Genomic DNA, 21268 nt, shown 5'->3' with positions numbered 1-21268 from the left:
TACAGTTCTTCTAAACATTTCCATATTCTCCACATTCTGGAAGACAAATCAGATCAAAAGGGAAAAAAAAAAAACATGAGAAAGAAAAAAACAAACAAACAAACAACAATAATTACAAAAAAAAAAAAAAAAGGTGAAAAGACTAGGCTTTGATCACTCTTCAGTCTTCATAGTTCTTTTTCTGGTTGTGAATAAAGTTTCATCACAAATCTATTAGAATTTTCTCGAATCTCCTTATTTTTACTACAGTTGGTCATCACATAATCTGTGTACAATATTCTCTTTAGAACCCAGCTTCTTAAACTGAGGTTTACCATTCCTTATGGGTCTCATAACTGAATGTGGGGGTTGTAAAATTATTTGTATATTTATTTTATATATCTAAAAACCCAGGATTACAAATAGAAAAATTTTATAAAGTACTGGTCTGGAAGATTATACTCATGCAGGAAAAGTCTTGAGTGGTATCCTCTCTGACTTAGTTCTGTCTGAACTCATTAAGCAATATATACCCTGGGATCAGAGAGTATCCATGATCTTTGGATCCATGATTCACTTAACTTTTAAGAAGTAGACACTGTCTTGCCTAGATTTCATAAGTTCTTACTCTCACTTTAGTGATAATATTTTAAAGACAGGAACTATATTCAGTTATATTGATACCAAAGTATCTAATATCTCTCTTGTGGTTATTTTATCTAAGCCCAGGATAAAAGAAACATTTCCTTGCTCACTGGTTAGTGAAGGTTAGCAAAATAAAATGAAACATACTGGAAAATATTGTTCTGTAGAAAGTAGACTATGTGACACAATCTAGTATAATGGATAGAGAACTAATCTCAGATTCTGAAATATCTGGATTCAAGTCTCACCTTTGACAATTATGGGCAATGAGACACTGGACACATCACAGTAACCTCTCAGTTCCCCAGGCTATTCTGTGATTATAAATTGCATAGAAGTTCTACTAATGCTAATCACCTTACTAAAAGACACCCCTTACCAATGAATTCAATAATTCCATTCAAACACCAGATTTAAGTACAAGAAGAAAAAGAAGGAAGAAAAATTAAGATTCCTCCAGAGCACAGTAGTCTCAAATCCAGGGAGATTCTAACACCTCTCTTTTAGGCAGATTCTCGTTGGTTTTAGGACATTATAGAGGGTTCCCCTTCCCTTTTAATAGAGATCCCTTTGTAAAAGAAAATTCCAGGTGTTTGTAACTTGTATTCTTTCTGTTTTACACCTTGAATTCAGCAAAAGATTTAAACTGAGGAGAGTTTTAACATCAAAAAACCAATATGACGCTTAGTGGATAGGCTTTAGATTTGAGGTCAGAAAAACCTGGATTCAAATCCCATTTCTTTCACTCATCACTGGTGTAATCAGGGGCAAGTCACTTTCTAAATTTTTCAAGTTTGCTGAATGCTTTTATTGGGCTAAATATCTCTAACATACCTTCCAGCTCCAAATTTAAGATCTTATGATCCCTCTTTCCCCCCAAATCATTGTGGCACGTTAACTTCATGAAAAAATCTAAGTTGAGTATTTTTTTTTAAATAAAATGAATTTAGTTACTTTCATGTACAAAATATGTTACTATGAAAGTACTTACGAGTTAAGCAAAAATGAGATCAATAATAAAGATTCTTGTTCAAAGAAATATACACATTATCTAACATATAACAACGTGCAGTCAGATGTGCTGGTTGAATTAAAACCAGCCATTTTACAGCCTTTTGAGAACTTTTTCTATTTAAACATGTGCTAGATAGGAAAAATAGAAAGAAATCTTTAATCTCCTGAGTCTTTGGTTTAAAAAGCAAGTGAAGGTCCCTTAAAAGTAAGATACTGACCTTTTAGAGGGAGTGAAGAATTTAAACTCCTATAGACATGTCTAGATTATTGAAATTTTATAGTGTCCATATGTTCTCTTAGAGTTACTAAAAGTTCATTGACTGTAATGCATAATCTCAAGAGTTCAACCAATAATTTATGATTTCATTCAATTCAATAAGCAGTTTATTAAGTGCCTACTGTAGTATATCTACTTTTAAGTACTTTACATTTTACCATGGGTAAATAATATATACATAGAATATTAAATATTAAGAAAGTCTTGTAGTATATGTTTATGTTATTATTACAGTTTAGAGGACATTTCTAATCAGGAAAAAATTGGACTAAATGATCTCAGAACTCTGTCATTTCTGAGAGGGAAGGAGAAATTAAGGGAGGAAAGGAGGGAAGAAGAGAAGAAAAAATCAGGAAGGACAGATGAATAAAAGGAAGAGAGGGAAAGAAGGAAAGGAAGGGAAGAAAGAAGGAAGGGACAAAGGAATGAAGGATACAGACCTGAGATTGTATTGTTCTAACAATGCAAATCATCAATTATTCTGTAATTTATAGCATTAGAAAATTATCTAATATCCTAAAGGTGAAGTTGCTTGTCCCAGGCTCATAGAACCAGTATGTGTCAAAGGTCAAAGAACTTGGATCCTGATTTTCCTGACAATGAAGACTCTATCCACTACATCTTGCTATTTCTCTTCATTAATGCTAATGTTAGTTTTTATTAGCCATATTTTTTCTGTTTTCCTAATCTAGAGTGGTTTTAATTTCTTTTCTGTCTTCTTGATCTAATGCGGTTTAATTTCTTTTTTTTACATCAACAATGCTTAAACACCAAACTGCATTTCTAGAAAGTGAAGAAACCCTACTCAGGACTGCTTATGGAAGTTAGTACTTGGCAAGTTTGCTAAGCTAGTCATCTTAGGAAAGACTCATAAAATTTCTTGGAAGATTCCAACCAAATACATGATGTCCCAGAGAGTGTTAACTAAAACACAATATGTATCAATCTTTTCAACAAATAAAAACAATCTCTGCTAGATGAAACAGAATTAATTAGTTTTTAAACTCACCTCTCTTGCATGAGAAGTGGGCCAAAGCCATCATCCAAAGTAATACAGCAGTCATCCTCTTCTATTCCACTGGAAGAGGATTTCTGAGATTCTCCTTGTACAGCTGCTATCCTATGGAACTCCTTCAGCAACCTCAGTTCACTAAAGTTGTCTGTAATTGGCTCAGCTCCCATACGTGCATGTACATTCTCATGAGCTGGAGCTGATGTTTGATTTAATTCCATCTCTAGCTCTCTTGAAATGACTCCTCCATCTTTGTTCTCCAAGTACATATTCCTGATGTAGCTCCTATCACCTAAAAATGGGTCCAAATATATATATATATATATTCAACTGTCAGTATCGCATTATAACTCTATCTTAGGAATTTTATGCCAGGAGACTCTTACAGATAAGAGTGCCTAATTATGAGGTCTTTTGTAGTTTTAGTAATGTAATACCTTAGATTGTGTTTTATATCAAATTGTTCTTTGAAATTAAGAGTGCTAATATGCAGACTCATAATTTTCCACATTCATCTTTAAGTCATCATGTATATCTGTTACCCAGTAACCTAGGGATTGTCTGATTCAGTTTTATGCTCCTAGTTTATTTACATACTGCAAATATCTAAAATTGACCCAAGTATAATGAGAATGGTAGAGTATTTAATGTCCAGATAGAAAACTATTCACAAATCATACCCCCACACATAATAATGTCAAGAACATTATTTACATAAAATGTGGCATTTTTTTTGGGGGGGGAGTAGAATTTAAGCCTGTTATGATTGTGCCTAGCCTTAAACCTATTATCATCTCTTATAAACAGAATTAATTTGCTTCATGTGAAAGGAGTTGAAGTTATACCTTAATAACCATTTGATACACATGAACTATATGACTTCACTATATGACTTCACCAAAAGAAATTATATTTTTTTCATCTTGTGAAATATTTCTCCAATAGCATCTAAATGTCATTTAGCCTTAAGTAGAAAATTCTTTATTTATACAAAGGAAAGATAAAGATTGAAAGATTATAATATGAATTTAGAGATCATATTGAATCAATGAATGAAAGTAATAACTAAAAAACTTTGTTCTTTTCCAGGAAAAAGACATCAAGCATAAAGATATTAAGGCAAAAGTTATGACTAAATGTATCAAGAGATACAGTATCATTCTGAAGTCAAAGGTGAATAGGAAGAACACATTTTAGACAATTAATGTCTAGGCAATGTATCAGTCTCAATGTACAATTTTGTAACTATAAAATGAATAACAGATTTTGAAAATAACCTAAAATAAATAAGATTTTGGAAAATGTCATGAATAAAACACTAAATTAAATTTACAAAACATAAGAACCATCTACTTTTTTTATCCCCTGCATTTAACAAGATTATTAACAAGATAATTGATCAGCATTTTTAGAGCAAATGACAAAAGGGTCAAAAACCTTCAAAAATATTTTTGGAATAAGAAGACATCATTTTGCCAAGCAATAGCAAAAACAGCTAACAAGTACATACTATCAGATTTGTTGGATGTTTACTTGAGTAGCTTATTTCTATATGGATACAATGATTCAAAAAACCAAAAGTGGAATTCATGGGTAACATTTGCATGAACTTGGTCATGAACTTAGTGATCAAAGTAGATGAAAAAGGAAATGGTAAAGACAACCACTGTAGGCTATGAAACCAAGCACCTACAAAATACCTAGCAAAACATGACCTGGTAGCTAGAACTACAAATCAAAAATTCACTGTTTTTAGTGGATTGTCAAAAACAAATCTTCCCATTACAGAAATAGACCTTAAAACATCCTGGTGAACTTGAGCAATAAGAACCAGACAATTGACACATATCAAACTGTTGCCCACAATTTCTTGAAGTTAAACACCAATTCACAGAAATTTTAGAATAATATTTTAATAGATATCTCAACATTTTTAAAGAGGTGACTACCTAAATGCATGTATCCCAAATACAATGTGTTGTCTGAAGAAAACCAAAGTACTTGTAAAGATCTTTTTCCAGTCTTTTAATTTGGTTCCTGCTTTCAACCTTAAAACTTACAATCTGTTTTCTTCAGTGGTGCACATTCTAAATTGTAATATTTTTCAAAGGATTTATAAGGACTTGATGAAGAATGATGAAGTGATGAAGAGTCATGAATTTTGAATAGGGGATACATATCACCAGCATTTCAGTAAATGTCTCAGCCTAATTTGAATGTTTGAACAAAAGCAGGATGATAACCTGAAAAGGGATAAAGGTAAAAAGGGCTTTTCAGAAATAAATCAATAAGTTGAAAATATAAAGTGGCTGTGGTTTAAGCAAATGAGGGTTGCAATGAATTATCTGAGAAGATCAGAGGGAATAATAAGTTGAAATGAAGGATGAGAGGAGACCCAAGAAGCCTACTGATAGATTTGAAAGCAAGTGATATTTTGGTCCTGATTCATAGCTAACAAGAAGGTATCATAGAACTTTATAAAGGATAATTACATAATCAATGAAAAAAAAATGGAGACTACATTGGCCTAACAAAGAAATTCCACTACTCAATAAATTCCAATAAGTCAGTATTATTTGCAAGACTGAGTAGAAAAATTTCTGCTTTGTTTTTTAAATTTATTTTTTAAATTTAAATTAATTTTTAAATTTAATTACTAAATTATAGTTTAGTTCTTTCCTACATGTCTAGCCTTTTTATATTTTGTTCGGTTATTATCAGTTGTATCTGACTCTTTGTGACCCCATTTGGGGTTTTCTTGACAAAAACACTAGAGTAGTTTGCCATTTCCTTCTCCCACTCATTTTACAGATGATAGGCCCAAATGTCTGAGACTGAATTTGAACTACAGAAGATAAGTAAACTTTATGCCTTCAGGTACTCTGTAATCTGGCCTTTCTGTTCCTTGAACAAGATACTTCACTTCTTGATTCCATCCATGCCTTTTCAATGCATATTTTCCCTACCTAGAATGCTCTTCCTTCCTATTTTCACATTCTGGCTTCCCTATCTTCCTTCAAGACTCAACTCAAATCCAGCCTTCTGTAGGAAACTTTTTTTAGTCTCCCCACAACCATCATATCACAGTTTGTGACCTCTCTGGGATAACCTTCCATTTACACTGTATGTATCTTGTGTGTACATTTTTTTTTTCTTATATCTTGTGTCTCCTATTAGAATTTGAGCTTCTGGAGGACAGGAATTTGTACTTTCTTTTCTTTTTATGCCTTGCATTTAGCATAGCACCTGACACAACAAATCTTAAATAAAAGCTTATTGTGTGACTGACTGGTAAGAACTGTTTGAAGTGAAGAAGACTAGTACCGAAATCACTATCCTGCTCCAAAACCTGTCATGGCTTCCATTACCCAGCAAATTATGACCCTATTCCTCCCTTATTATTCAAGGGACTCTATCAACTGGGCCTGCCCACCCACCCAACTTTCTATGCCACCATTTGCCCAAATATACTTTTTCTACAACAACTTGGGCATGCCCTTTCATACCTTAGTCTTTACTTACGCCATTGGAAACTCCCTAAATCCTACTAATTCATCAAGAACCATTTCAAATTCCACTTATGCATTCCTGATGAATTCTAGTCAATAAACACCATATTTTGTCTTGATTGCCTAAATAAGATATTGTCTGGAACTTACATTTTTAGAATTTATTGATATTTAATTTTGCTCAAATACCTAATATTTTGGTCACTGTCTATTTTTCTTTCCAATTGGCTTTTCAGTTTAATTTCTTTGAAAATATTACAAATTCCTTGGAGGAAAGGATCTTATATTTCATTTATATGAATAAAATATGTTAATTATATTAATTAATCCTATAATTACATATTAGTATCTTTTTTTTTTTCTTATTTCAAGATTTGCTACTTCCTTCTCTGGAAAAATCCTTTTGTTAGCTGCTAAGATACAAAATTTAGATAAAATATAGTCTCTATCCTCATGCAATTTAAAATCTAGTAAGAAATAAATATAGCTACAATTTAAAAAAGAAAGTAACTAGTTTTTATATAGTAGTTTAATAGTTTCAAAATGCTTTATAAGTATTATCTTATTCTCTCCTCACAACACCCCTGGGAATTAGATGCCATTACCATCCCCATTTTATAGACGAGGAAACTGAGAAAGGCAGTCGTTTAGTGACTTGCCCAAGATTCCTATAGTTAATAAGTATTTGAAATGGAATTTGAGCTCAAGTAGACTCCAGATCTGAACCACCAACTAAATTAAGTAAACATATAAGAGTTGTTCAGTTAATATTTCATTAACATCTAAGTATAGAATTCTGAGAAAAAGTTGAAGTAGTTCAGGAAGTAGGTCACCAAACCGATCATCCAAAGTAGTAAAAATAATGGGAAGAGACTAAATTCTGGATCTTTTGCATCAGAGGGGAAGAAAAAATAATTTGGAAATAGATTATATTCCTAAAGGGTTAGGTGAATCCTGAGATTTCTGGCCTGGGGTTAGTAAGTCTTATTTATAGTCTACTCTATAAGGGCAAGATAAAGAAGGTAAGAAGATGTGGGAGCCATAGCTACATAAGAAGCTCCCATAGAGAAAAGCACAACTACAAAAGAAAAGAGGGAAGGGATGATGGAAGAAGGATGACAGGAGTTGTATGAGAAAAAAGAAGTTATAAACGTACAAATATTGCTGTAACAAATTCAGTTCTCTAAAGTTATTCTTCAGACTCTCTATCTGCCAAGTTCTTCCAGCAATCCAGACTATAGATCATTGGTTTAGTAGGAAGGACACCTGTACTCAAATTTCCCCTCATGTACTTACTATGTGACCTTTGACAATAATAACTGCAAATATGTAGCTTGAATATGTTATCTTATTTGATCTTCACAACAACCCTGGAAGGTAAGTGCTATGATTCATCCCTATTTTACAGATGGTTTAAGAAGTTAAATGGCATAACCCTGTGGACAAATATCTAGTAAATATCCAAATCAGGATTTGAACTCAGGTTCTCTTAATCCTAAAGCTAACATTGTATGTACTGTGCATCTTGCTACCTTACTCTGTCCTGTCTGGGCATGTCGGTTGAACTCTGTGGGCTGCTTTTTCCTAACTCAACGACTTCTAAAAATTTTTCTACTTCTATGATCCTGTAATCCTAAAAGTGACCCAATTCCTCCATTGAGGGAAATTAAGACATTGGACAGTAGGACATTTGTCTCATGTCTTTTTCACAATTTTGAATAGCCTTATGGACCATAGATTACAAGGAATGTTTATGAGTTGATATTCCTTTTCCTGACAAAGTACTTCCATCCTGCTACTTTATATCCACTGCATTTAATTTGTTTACCACATTTCTACATAGTATAAAGGTCTCCAAGGGCAACCAAATACACAGAGGTTTTTTTTTTTTGGTTTTTTTTTTTACAAATCTAAATAAAGGTATAAACAAAAGCTCTGCTCATAAAATGTTTGCAAAGGAATGTAAAGCTTTTATTATTATGTTGCAATCCCTTTATTGATAACTTCCAGCACCAGCAGCTGTGTTATACAGATAGAGAAGAACAAAAAGATGAGGTCATAAATTTTTGTTATCACACAGAATATTCAGCATTCTCAGTAAACCAAGATTTTTACCAAAGTAACAAAATGTAAAATGCAACAATTTCAAACATTCTGCTAGATCCCTTTTCTCTCCTGTGCTCCCTCAATTCTTTCTCCTTGGGTCTCAAAGTTTCTCTGAGATTAAGAACAATAAGCTCATACTGCTCCCTAGTGGTCAGCTTCTCCCAAAATGCACAGAGAGGTTCATAACTTGTTAGAACTAGAAAAAGATCTCAGAGTCAGATCCTATTTCTACCTTCTCCTTTAAAGTTAAGAAAATTGAAGCCATGAAAGGAGAAATGACTTGCCTAAAGTCATAAAGGTTAATTCATCATCTAATATATAAACACTGATCACTGAAAGAAGCAAGTGATGATGGATTCATCCCATTCTGTCAGATATAAGTAATGAATGATAAGTTACAAAAAAGGATGGAAATACTCTTTTATCTCATCTTGAAAACTCATCTTTTTTTTAATGGCATTTCTCATCCTTCCTGTTAAAGCAAGCGTAAAATCAAGGGAAAAAAATCCTTCAGTTTCATTGAACTAACAAAACACAGGAGGTTGTTTTTCCTACAATTAAAATGGGAATAAAGACAGATGTAGAGAAATGAAGAAGTAAATCTAAGAATGTCATGAATTAGTTTTCCGAGAAAAACCATATTTATCTAAGGTTTAAAATAAACGTTTCTTGAAAATAACTATGACAGGAGTACAACTGACAATGGAAGGTCAGTCCTTAAAGGAAAAATAACTATTCTCTGCCTGGTTTCAATCTACCAATGGAGGAGCCATCATGCATTTGACAATACATGATGAAAGACATAGAGAAGGACTTGTAATGTGTGATGACAAAAATGTCTTTCAGCTGGAGAGATAGAAGACCTGGGGGTTGGTTAGGTATAGAAGGTACTCAGTTTAGTTCAACATTTGGTTGATTGTTGGTTCTTGTGGCATCTTAGTCAATTAGATGGTCAGAAACTAAAAGTTCATGTGGCAAACTGAAACCAAACAAAGAATGTTTATGCATCCTCCAAAGATGCTCCTCCACATAGAAAAGTCTACCCCATTTACATGAGTAAATATTATAACCATAGCTGAAATCTCACTTGATTCTCTCACAGCCATGTGAGGTAAGTATTATAAGTTTTATTATACCCATTAGAAGGAGAAAGAAGGATAAGGATGAATGGGATAAATTGAGTGAAGACCTCGCATTAGAATGTAGTAGTTAATTAGAATGTAGAAAGAGTAAACAATATACTAGTAATTAAATGTTGATATCTAATTTTTATAATCTCCCTAATATGTTCTATTTCATTATAATAAAATTTTATTTGAAGAGTCTTCAGGAGTCTATGATTAGAGTATAGTCCTGGATCTCCACAACTAGAATTTGAAAAAAATAAAAGTTGGTAGGTACATATATAAAAAGTTCATGACCCTGATACTCTTTCCTTTTTATCAGATCATAGCCAATCTTTTTTATTGGTCTCTGCTGTAGTTATCTATCTCTGAACAGTTAGACTATTTCTTTTTCAGGTACTCTTAAGGAAATGGCAATATAATTTCTTGAAACTCCTTCCTATTAGCAATCTTTCAGGGGTAGTGAGAAGGGTGCAAAAAATGATTTGAGATGGGTGAGCTTTCAACTGATTTGGTTTTAATTGAAATTTAAAGCTTGAATTAATTTAGCATAGAAAGCAAAATAAAACTATTTTATTTCAAAGTATGAATAGAGGTTATTCCCTTTAAGTATGGAAATATTTTCCCTTACTTATTGGAATACATGCTTTGTGTGTTTTTAAGTTAAAGTGCAATAATCCTTTTGGCAAGTTTTAGACTGGTTTCCTTTCAGGGAGAACCTAAATTGCTAACAATTTTAGAAGCTGTTTTTTTTTTTTTTTTTTCAAAACTCGAGAAGAGAGGAAACTAACAAGTAAAGGCAGATAGAAGGCACAATTTCACCAGGATGGGACTAGACAGAAAGCCCTCAAAAAGGAGAAAGAATATACCTTAAGAGGTAAAGTTTGGTAAAGTTTCCTTCTCACACCCATTACATGGCCCATCAGTGTGTGACTACTGTGTTTAATGGAACATCACAGTTCCCTTACCCCAAACCCCGGCTTCCAACAAAATTCCAAGTAGTGAAAACTAAGACCATATTTAATTGTTTGTTTTACTGAAAACACTCAATCAGATGGCCAGGAAGGAAAAAATAGACATGAGAAAATGGTGGTCCTTATTCCTGGTACCTGCCTTTCCAACTGGATGCTACTGGCCAAGTTCCATTAAAGAGTCCATCTGACTGTTTTTCAAATCTTATTTCTTCTATCCACCCATGTCTGACTTGTGTATTTCCTTGTGATCCTTTGTTCATGGGGATGATGTAATCATGAGTTGTTCAGATGTTTCCTAAGTAAATTTCCAAGAATGGAATTATTATGAAACTGGACCTTATAAAATCAACCTCATCAGACCACAAGTCTAAACCTGTTGTGACCCCTAGTGGTTACAAAACAAAAAGAAAAATACATTTTAGGAGTGAGTTTTCTCTGTGCCAGACAATAAATAAGAGTGAACAAGAGGCCAACAGTTTTTAACCTATGTGAAAATAAAAACAACAACAATAAAAGCTACATTTTAAAGAATTGTTCCAGGAATTGTGCTAAGCCTTTTATTAATATTATCTTAATCCTCATAGCAACCTTGGAAGGCAAATACCACAATTATCTTCATTTTATACATGAGGAAACTGAAGCAAACTGAGGTTATGTGTCTTATCCGTGGTACACATCTAGTGAATATCTGAGGATGGGTCTCAACTCAGACTTTCATGATTCCAGGCCTAGCATTCTATCCATAGCACAACCTAGATGTCCAAACACAAAGTGCCATGGAATCAAAAACCCTAAAAATCATGCCTTTGGGTGCAATGTGAGGCAGTCTTACATCAAGAGTCTGTATAAGAAGCTTCAGGGACTAACTATTGCCTCTGATTTAAAAAAAAATCTCCTCTATTTGGTCTTTCAAGATTTTCATAACCTAACTTTAATTTGCCCTCCAGAATTTGTCATATTATTTGCCTGCACATGTTTTATATTTAAATCAAATCAACTATTTGACATCCACCATAGAGGATATATCATTTCCAGACCTTGTACCAAAGCAGTTCCCCCATACTTGGAATTTCCTTTTTCTTCACCAGAATCTGTGAAAATTCTTACCTTCCTTCAAGGCTCAGCTCAAATGCCCCTGTATATGCACAAGACTTTCCCCAATCCCCTGATTTGTTAGCTTCTATTATACAATAAGACTAGTTTGTTTTTTGGTTGTTTTTATACCCTTTATATATTAGGAAATTTTTCCTTTATATATAAGGAAATTCTTTAAGTGATCCTTATGATTTAGGCTGTAATCTTATCAATAGTTTCCTGGTACAAAAATGTTAGCACGCCAGCACATCAACATACCATGAACTTACATGAACTAATACATAGTGAAGTGAACGGAATCAGAACATTATACACTGTAACAGCACTATTAGTCCAGGCCCAGCATTCTACCTAGCTGGGATTTTGCTAGGTCAAAGAGTATTGTTGCATAGTTTTATAGCCATTTGGACATAGTTCAAAATTGCTCCACAGTTCACAACTCCAACAATCTATCAGTGTCTGAGGTTTTCCCACATCTCTTTCAATATCCTCAGAGTTGTTTTAATTTGCATTTCTCTAATCGTGATTTACAGCACTTTTTCATATTATTTCAAATAGCTTTAATTTATTTCTTTGTCTGAAAAGTACCTGTTTATATCTTTTGACCACTTATCAGTTGGGGAAATGACATGTTTTTACAAACTTGACTCAGTTCTCACAAAATTTTCCCCAGTTTTCTGCTTTCCTTACAATTTTCATTGCATTGGTTTAACTCTTTAATTTTGTATAATCAAAATTATCTATTTTGTAATGCTCTCTATATCTTCCTGGGTCCTAAATTCTTCCCTTATCCGTAAATCTGACATATAAATTATTCCATACTCCCCCCCCCTCTCTTTTTTGCTGAGGTCATTGGGGTTAAGTGACTTGCCCCTGCTCACACAGCTAGAAAGTGTTAAGTATCTGAGGACAAATTTGAACTCAGGTCCTCCTGACTTCAGGGTTTGTGCTCTATCCACTGCATCATCTAACTGCCCCTATTCCATGCTTTCTTAATTTGCTTATAGTATCACCCTTTGAAGTGTAAATTATGCACCCATTTTGATCTTAACTTGGTAGGCATTGTGAGATGTTGGTCTATACCTAGTTTCTGCCATACTGTTTTCCAGTTTTCCTAGAAGTTTTTATGAAATAATAAGTTTTTATTCCAGAAGTTTAGATCTTTGGGCTTATCACATACTAGATTATTATGATCATTTACTATAATGTAATTTGTTTCAAATCTATTTCATTGATCCACCAATCTATTTTTTTTTAGCCAGTCTCAGATTGTTTTGATAATTAATATTTTGTGATAGTTTGAAAGCTGGTGTAAAACACATTCTTTCACCTTTTTTTTTTAATCAATTCTATTGATATCCTTGAGTTCTTATTCTTCTAGAAAAAAATTTATTTTTTTAGTTCTAAAAATATTATTTTGTTAGTTTGATTGGCATGGCATTAAATAACTAAATGAATTTAGATCGAATTGTAATTTTATTATATTGGCTTAGCCTACCCATGAGCTATTGATATTTTCTAATTGTTTAGATCTGATTTTATTTTTCTGAAGTGTTTTGTAATGGTGTTCATCTATTTTCTGGGTTTGTCTTGGCAGGTAGACTCCCAGATATTTTATATTGTCCACAATTATTTTCAATGGCATTCCTCTTTCTCTTGCTGCTTAACTTTTTTGGTCATATATAGAAATGCTGATGACCTATGTGGATTTATTTTGTAACCTGCAACTTTGCTAAAGTTATTAATAATTTCAAGAACTTTTAAATGGATTTTCTAAATATAACATTTCATCTCACAAAGTGATAATTTTGTTTCCTCCTTGCTTATTATAATTCCTTCCATTTTTTTTCTTTTATTTTATAGTTAACATTTCTAGTACATTAAATAACAGAGTAATCACAAAATAGAAGATTTTGATTACATCAAACTAAAAAGTTTCTGTACAAATAATACTAATGCAAACAAGATTAGAAGGAAAGTAACAAATTGGGAAAATATTTTTAAAAACAAAGGTTCTGACAAAGGTCTCATTTCCAAAATATATAGAGAACTGACCCTAATTTATAAGAAACCGAACCATTCTCCAATTGATAAATGGTCAAAGGATATGAACAGACAATTCTCAGAGGAAGAAATTGAAACTATATCCACTCACATGAAAGAGTGTTCCAAATCACTACTGATCAGAGAAATGCAAATTAAGACAACTCTGAGATACCACTACACACCTGTCAGATTGGCTAAGATGACAGGAACAAATAATGATGAATGTTGGAGGGGATGTGGGGAAACTGGGACACTAATACATTGCTGGTGGAGTTGCGAAAGAATCCAGCCATTCTGGAGAGCAATCTGGAATTATGCCCAAAAAGTTATCAAACTGTGCATACCCTTTGACCCAGCAGCGCTACTACTGGGATTATATCCCAAAGAAATACTAAAGAGCGGAAAGAGACATATATGTACCAAAATGTTTGTGGCAGCTCTTTTTGTTGTAGCTAGAAACTGGAAGATGAATGGATGTCCATCAGTTGGAGAATGGTTGGGTAAATTGTGGTATATGAAGGTTATGGAATATTATTGCTCTGTAAGAAATGACCAGCAGGAGGAATACAGAGAGGCCTGGAGAGACTTAAATCAACTGATGCTGAGTGAAATGAGCAGAACCAGAAGATCACTGTACACTTCAACAACAATACTGTATGAGGATGTATTCTGATGGAAGTGGAAATCTTCAACATAAAGAAAAACCAACTCACTTCCAGTTGATCAATGATGGACAGAGATAGCTACACCCAGAGAAGAAACACTGGGAAGTGAATGTAAATTGTTAGCACTAATATCTGTCTGCCCAGGTTGCATGTACCTTCGGAATCTAATGTTTATTGTGTAACAAGAAAATGGTATTCACACACATGTATTGTACCTAGACTATATTGTAACACATGTAAAATGTATGGGATTGCCTGTCATCATGGGGAGGGAATAGAGGGAGGGGGGGATAATTTGGAAAAATGAATACAAGGGATAATATTATAAAAAAATATATATATAATAAAAAATTATTAAGTAAAAAAAAATAAGCATGGATGAAAAAAAAATTAAAGCTTTTTATTTTTGAAAAAAAAATAACAGAGTAATAATGGGCATCTGTGCTTTACCTCTAAGTATGTTAGGAAAGCTTTTAGCTTATTTACATTGTAAATAATGCTCAATATGATATTAGATAAATACTATTTATCATTTTAAGGCAAGTACCATTTATTCCTGTGCTCTCTAATATTTTTTAATAGTAAAAGGTACTATATTTTGTCAAAGACTTTTTCTGCATATATTGAAATGGTTATATAATTTGTTGGTTTTGTTGTTGATGTGGTCAATTATGTTGAGTTTTCTTAATATTGAACCAACTCATCTTGCCTGATCATAGAATATGATCTTTGTGATATATTGCTGTAATCTCTTTGCTAGTATTTTGTTTAAAATTTTTGCATCAATATTCATTAAAGAAACTGGTGCATAATTTTCTTTCTCTATTTTGGATCTTCCTTGTTTAGGTATCAGCACCATATTTGAATCATAAAAGGAATTTGTTAGGACTCTTTCTTCACCTATTTTTCCAAATAGTTTATATAGTGTTGGGATAAATTGTTCTTCAAATGTTTGGTAGAATTTGCTTGTGATTCCATCTGCCCCTGGGGAATTTTTCTTAGGAAGTTCATTGATGTGTTGTTCAATTTCTTTTTCCAAAATGGGACTATTTAAGTCATTTATTTCCTCAAGGGTTAATCTGGGTAATTTATATTTTTGCAGATAGTCATCTATTTCATTCAGATTGTTAAATTTATTGGCATAAAATTGGGCAAAACAGCTCCTAGTAATTGTGTTAATTTCTCTTCATTTATGGCAAATTCATTCCTTTCATTTTTCATACTAGTAATTTGTTTTTTTTCTTTCCTTTTTAATGAAATTAACCAATAGTTTGTCTGTTTCTTTTATTTTTTTTTATGAAGCCAGCTTCTAACTTTATTTATTAATTCAATGGTTTTCTTGTTTTCAATTTTATTAATCTCTTCTTGGATTTTCAGGATTTTCAATTTGGTTTTTAATTGGGGATTTTTAATTTATTCTTCTTTTAGTTTTTTTAGTTGTATGCTTAATTCATTTATCTGCTTTTTCTCTATTTTACTGATTTAAGCAAGTAGCAATATCAGTTTTCTCTTAAGTACCATTTTGGCTTCATCCCACAAATTTTGGTATTTTGTCCCATCATTGTCATTTTCTTTAATGAAATATTATAGATTGTTTCTATGATTTGGTCATAATTTCCAATTGATTTTTACTCTCTTTCCAGTGTTCATCATTGAATGTAATATTTATTGCATTATGAACTGAAAAAGATACATTTACTATTTCTGTTTTTCTTTATTTGGTAGTGAGGCTTTTATGCATATATGGTCAATTTTTGTGTAGGTACCATATACTATGGAGGAAAAGGTATTTTTTTCTCTATTACCATTCAATTTTCTCCTGAGATCTATCATATCTAATATTTCCAGAATTTTATTTACCTCCCTAATTTTTTTCTTGATTATTTTTTGGTTGGTAGGCTACAGTCAGTGAGAGCACTTTGGGCTTTCACCTTTGACAGAGAAGACACACTATCCCAATCTTTTTTCAAATTGCTGAAAAGAAAAAAAAAGAATCTCAGGAATAAACCAACATGTAGAGGAACAATCACTTCTACCATGTCCCTGTCCCCAGCTTCTAGACTTCCCCTTTGGTGTGAAATCCAGGATTCTCCCTCAATTGAGCCAAATTTGCATTATCTGATATATTATATATATATATATATATATATATATATATATATATATATATATATATATGCATGTGCATACATATGTAAATATGTACACACATACATTTATATACACGTATATATATGTATGTGTGTGTATATGTTCTCTAATTTCCATTTTGCTATGAGATTGTGTTTGTTATAGAGCCATCATCTGGTGGGAAGCCTTGGCTATATAAGCTCCTCTCCCAGTAATGAGTAGCAATCAGGATTTAAACCTAAGGATTACTTCCTCTAGACTAATAATATTTAAGGGAATAGACAGATATAATTCTAGCCCAGTAAAGTAGCCACTCTCTGGTCCCAACCTCCTGTTTCCCTTTCTGGGAAGGAATCAAAAGTCTCCCTTGAAAAAGGGTGGAAGAAAGAGATGCTAGAATTGTCTATTCTCGCCTCCCTTTCAACCAGCTACATCTAGCAAATTATGTTATGGTTATATCTGGACATACAAAATCTAGATGAGGAAAAACAATAACACACACACACACACACACACACACATACACACACACACACACCCCTCTTTACAATAGAATCATGGCTTTCCTAGAGCTGAAAGTATACTTTCAAGCTAACCTGAGATGAATACTTCCTATCACTTGTGGATTCTTTGAAAGTACTAGGAGATCAAAGGAGAGAATCTAATTGTTTTGACTCTGTTGAGAATGAAATTTTGCTGTAGTTATTTTTAAGAGCTCTAAAAAACTGAGGGTCCCAAGACACTATGCTTCATTTTTATTTTCCTGGGTCAGGAAAAGGGCAATCAAGGCAACAGCAAAAGTCCCCATCTTTCCATTCCAAAATTAGAAACTAAAAAACAAAATTAGAAGAGGCTACACTTGATTTTAAATCAGTCCAACATAGACTTGAAGCTCAATTAAAAGTTAATAAGGTGGGAATACTTGTAAGATCTGGGACAGAGTGAAGTAAGGAGAAGAATTTATAGAAAGACTAAATATAAAGGAAATGAACTTTGAAATATTTCTGAACATCATCACTCCAGAAAACTAATGTGAGCAATAACCCTTCCCTCTTCCTGGCAGAAAAGTATCATATGAGAGGTACAGAATGAGCTATCCATTTTCAGACAAGGTCAAAACACATTTGTTTTTCCTTAACTAGACTTATTTGTCACTAGGCTTTAATTTTTTTAATAGAGTTGGAAGAATTATTGAAGACCAGAAAACATGACACATACAAAAAATCAATGAAACATTTAAAAATACATAGAGGAAAGCAAAAGTACCTTTATAACAAAATACAGATGAGCATGACAGGGTTGCTACTTTCATGTCAAATTTAAAGTGAATTTTGAAAAAAACAACAAGCTGTTCATAGTGAATATTCATGGATTCATACTCAATCTTTTTCCATTCTTTGTATCTGGAGATATTTATATTTGTGATAATAAAAAAGATTTTGTTTTGTTTTCTTTAAGTTGAAAAAAACAGAGAGATGTGCCAAATAGTAAAGACCTACAATGAGGTGGGAGTTGGAGAGGCCCTAGGGAAATGGAAGGGGTTAATGTCTATTAATCTAATTTAATTAATTAATTAATTAATGTGTATTAATCTGGAGGGGTAAGCCTGCCCACAAAGCTTCAGCCAATAAGAATAAGGACAAAGGATATTGGGGATAGCTGACCCTGGAGCTTTGGCAGAAACAGGGGCTAACAAGGGTGAGCATTCAAACAGGCTAAAGAGAGTCCAGCTTCCCTGTCCTAAGGGTGTTGTGTTGAGGCTATGCCTCTGGACAGGAGAATAGGGTCACATAGTGGATTGAATTGTGGGCTGCAAGAAGACCAGCACTTAGCTAGAATTTAACAAATGTTTGTTGATTGACAATTAACACTAGGTTCTCCCTGAAAGAGTTATGACATTTGTACTTTAAAAAAATGAGGTATAAAGAGAAACACTGAGTAAGTGTTATGCCTCAGCTAATCCAGACTCCAGTCCAGTGGCCCCAATTTCTCACAATTACAACAGTAAAAAAGGACAACTAGGTAGTCTTCACTTATGGCTCTCATTTTTTACAAGCTAGAAAAAGCAAAAACTCTCAACAGACATTGACAAGAAGCCTGAAAAATTATTAGAAAAAAGCAGCATAGGTGGCAGAAATATTTAAGAGAGTAGGATAGTAGATGGTAGTCAAGTGTGTGAGAGTCATAGTTCATAGTTTGAAAGAATTCAAAGAGATTCTTTTAAAATCACAAAAGTTTATTTACACCATAGCTGACAGACTAGCCTCTAAAGGAAATCTAAAAAAATTAGAAATGGTTCAGGAGGGCTTTATATACTGAAAACTTGGGATTTAGCTATCAGGCTAACAGCCTGCAAGGTTGTAAATCATAAAAGAGAGATAAAAAGGAGCCAGGATTTTTTTTTTCCATCTAAATAAAGAGACTGGATGTCTTTTGGAAAAGTATTGTCAATCAGACAGGATGGGTTTTATGTAGAAGACAAATAAGCAACAGATAAGGGGATTTTTTGCTCCATATTCTTTAACCAGGTATGCAGTTTTTAGTAGATCCTCAGCTCTAACGCATCATCATCTTCCCCTTTTATGTCTTTTGGGGAAAGGAAATTCTGGGGACCAGAGCTGGGGACCCATCACCTGGAACCCAGGAATGGAACCATAGGTCGAACAGGACAATTAGGGCTTTGACTCAGGGCAAAGAAATTTATACCTTTTTTGACTTCTTCAATGAGATCTAACATGGAATGGTGCATGATTCATGCCTTCCACCGACTATATATTCTTAGACAAGCCATTTAACCTCAGTGGCCCCTGGCAACCTTGTAAGACTAGGTATGAGGAAGCCCTAAACTGCATTGGCAAAGGTAGTTTGCTCATTCAGAATTTCTATACCAATGAAATCACAGGTCCTGACCTTTACCCAATCCTCCAGCAGGTAGAAACAACTCAGTCAACCAAATTGATTAAGGTAAAGAGGAAGCAAACAGATGATAATTCTCTTGGCCTGACTCTGCCCTGCTAAACTCTCCTACAGGGTTTCCCAGTGTCCTGAAGTTTCAGGTCCAGCGTCTCCACGATCCAGTTGATGTGCCATGGTCTCTGTCTTCTCCTGCAGTGGATAGTGTTTCAAGATATCTCCTCTCCATTATGTCTTCCTTGATAGGTTTAAACTCTCTCCTTGAGGTCTCCCATATTCAACCACTTGCTCTAGACAAGCAAGAGCCCACAATAGTCACTAACAGTTTGTGATATTTACTGAAAGTACCAAAATTGTAAGTTATAGCTGTCAACCAGAAAACCAGGACAGTCATGAATGTAAAATAATGAACCTCTCAGGAAAACACCTCTCAATTTTAGTATGCTTTGATCCCAGTAAGAAGAGCAATCCTCATCAATAGTAAGGGCCACAATGAACTTACAAAGAGATCTTGAAAATGCAAGGAAAAAAGAATGACTCTAGAGTAGAGTGGAAAAAAAGACTATTAAAGCAAATTATATTGTTGATTTATAAAGATTGTAAGCACAGCCTAATTGGTGCCTGATAGTATTGGCTAGGAAAGAAACTTTTTCTGAAGAAATAATTCTTTCCTGGGTAAGGGAAACTTTTAAAGATTTTCTAATTTAATTTCAGAGCTCTTAGAATCCTAGTATGGACTTTGGAAAGATACCTAGAGTCACTATATGTAAGCATCAAATATGAGATACATTTGTTTCATGAACTGTTAGGTATGATGAATTTAAATGTATAAATAATATATAATTTATGAATTTCAAGGTTATACCTAAATAAAAAATCATTTTGATTCAAATCTAATTTAATAATAATTCAAATAATCAAATAACAATGAGAATGCATACAATGGTGATATCTGAATACTTAGACTTATTAAAGGCATATTTGATCTTTATTGGACAGTATGTCATCCTCTCGCAGTTGTGGCATATTGGTAATTATGCTTTGTGGTAGTTTCTTAAATGTAATTTTATTTCTTTTAACTAACAAAAAACTACCATCTCTTCTTTTAGTTCCCTTCTCCCATCAAAAAAGAGAGGAAAACCCTTTATAACAAATATTACAATCAAGCAAAACAAATGAACACATTGGCTGTGTCTAAAAATTATTTTTAAAATAAAATTTTAAAATGTGCTCCCTGATTCTACAACTTGTCAAACAGTGGGAATTTAAATTGTTTTTAATTAAATCTTAAACAATTGTTTATCTTTACATTACTTGTTATTATTTAAACTGTTCTGGTTCCACTAACTTCACTTTACATAACTCACAAGTCTTCCCATGGTCCTCTGTAACCCAAATCCTTCATCATTCCTTGTAGCACAATAGTATTTCGTTATAATTATATACCATAATTAGAGACGGTTAAGTGGGTGCAGTGGATAGAGCATCAGCCCTGGAGTCAGAAGGACCTGAGTTCAAATTCAATACCAGAAACTTAATACTTATTAGTTGTGTGACCCTGGGAAAGTCACTTAATCTCGATTATCTCACCCTTGAACACATACACACACAAACACAATTTATATACTATAATTTGTTCAGCCATTCCTCAATCAATAGGCCAATCCACTGGTTTCCATTTCTTTGATACCACAAAAAGAGCATGTGTATTCTTTTTCTTGCATATGTGGATTCTTTTTCTTTCTTTCTCTGATCTTATTGGGAAAGACATAATAGTAC

At 33.2% G+C, this 21268-nt stretch overlaps 1 protein-coding gene across 1 annotated transcript in view; it reads right to left on the bottom strand.

The window, feature by feature from the left end:
• Positions 1 to 21268, bottom strand: part of OCA2 (OCA2 melanosomal transmembrane protein) — a 654184-nt gene that overhangs the window by 602678 nt on the left and 30238 nt on the right. Inside the window, exon 2 of the mRNA XM_074300312.1 lies at positions 2925 to 3219. Coding sequence (XP_074156413.1) covers positions 2925 to 3219 — 295 coding nt within the window. The remainder of the gene's footprint in view (positions 1 to 2924; positions 3220 to 21268) is intronic.

The sequence above is a fragment of the Sminthopsis crassicaudata genome, chromosome 3 (genome assembly GCF_048593235.1).
Source record: "Sminthopsis crassicaudata isolate SCR6 chromosome 3, ASM4859323v1, whole genome shotgun sequence".
Classification (NCBI taxonomy): domain Eukaryota; kingdom Metazoa; phylum Chordata; class Mammalia; order Dasyuromorphia; family Dasyuridae; genus Sminthopsis; species Sminthopsis crassicaudata.
This window is presented reverse-complemented; position numbering and strand designations above follow the sequence as displayed.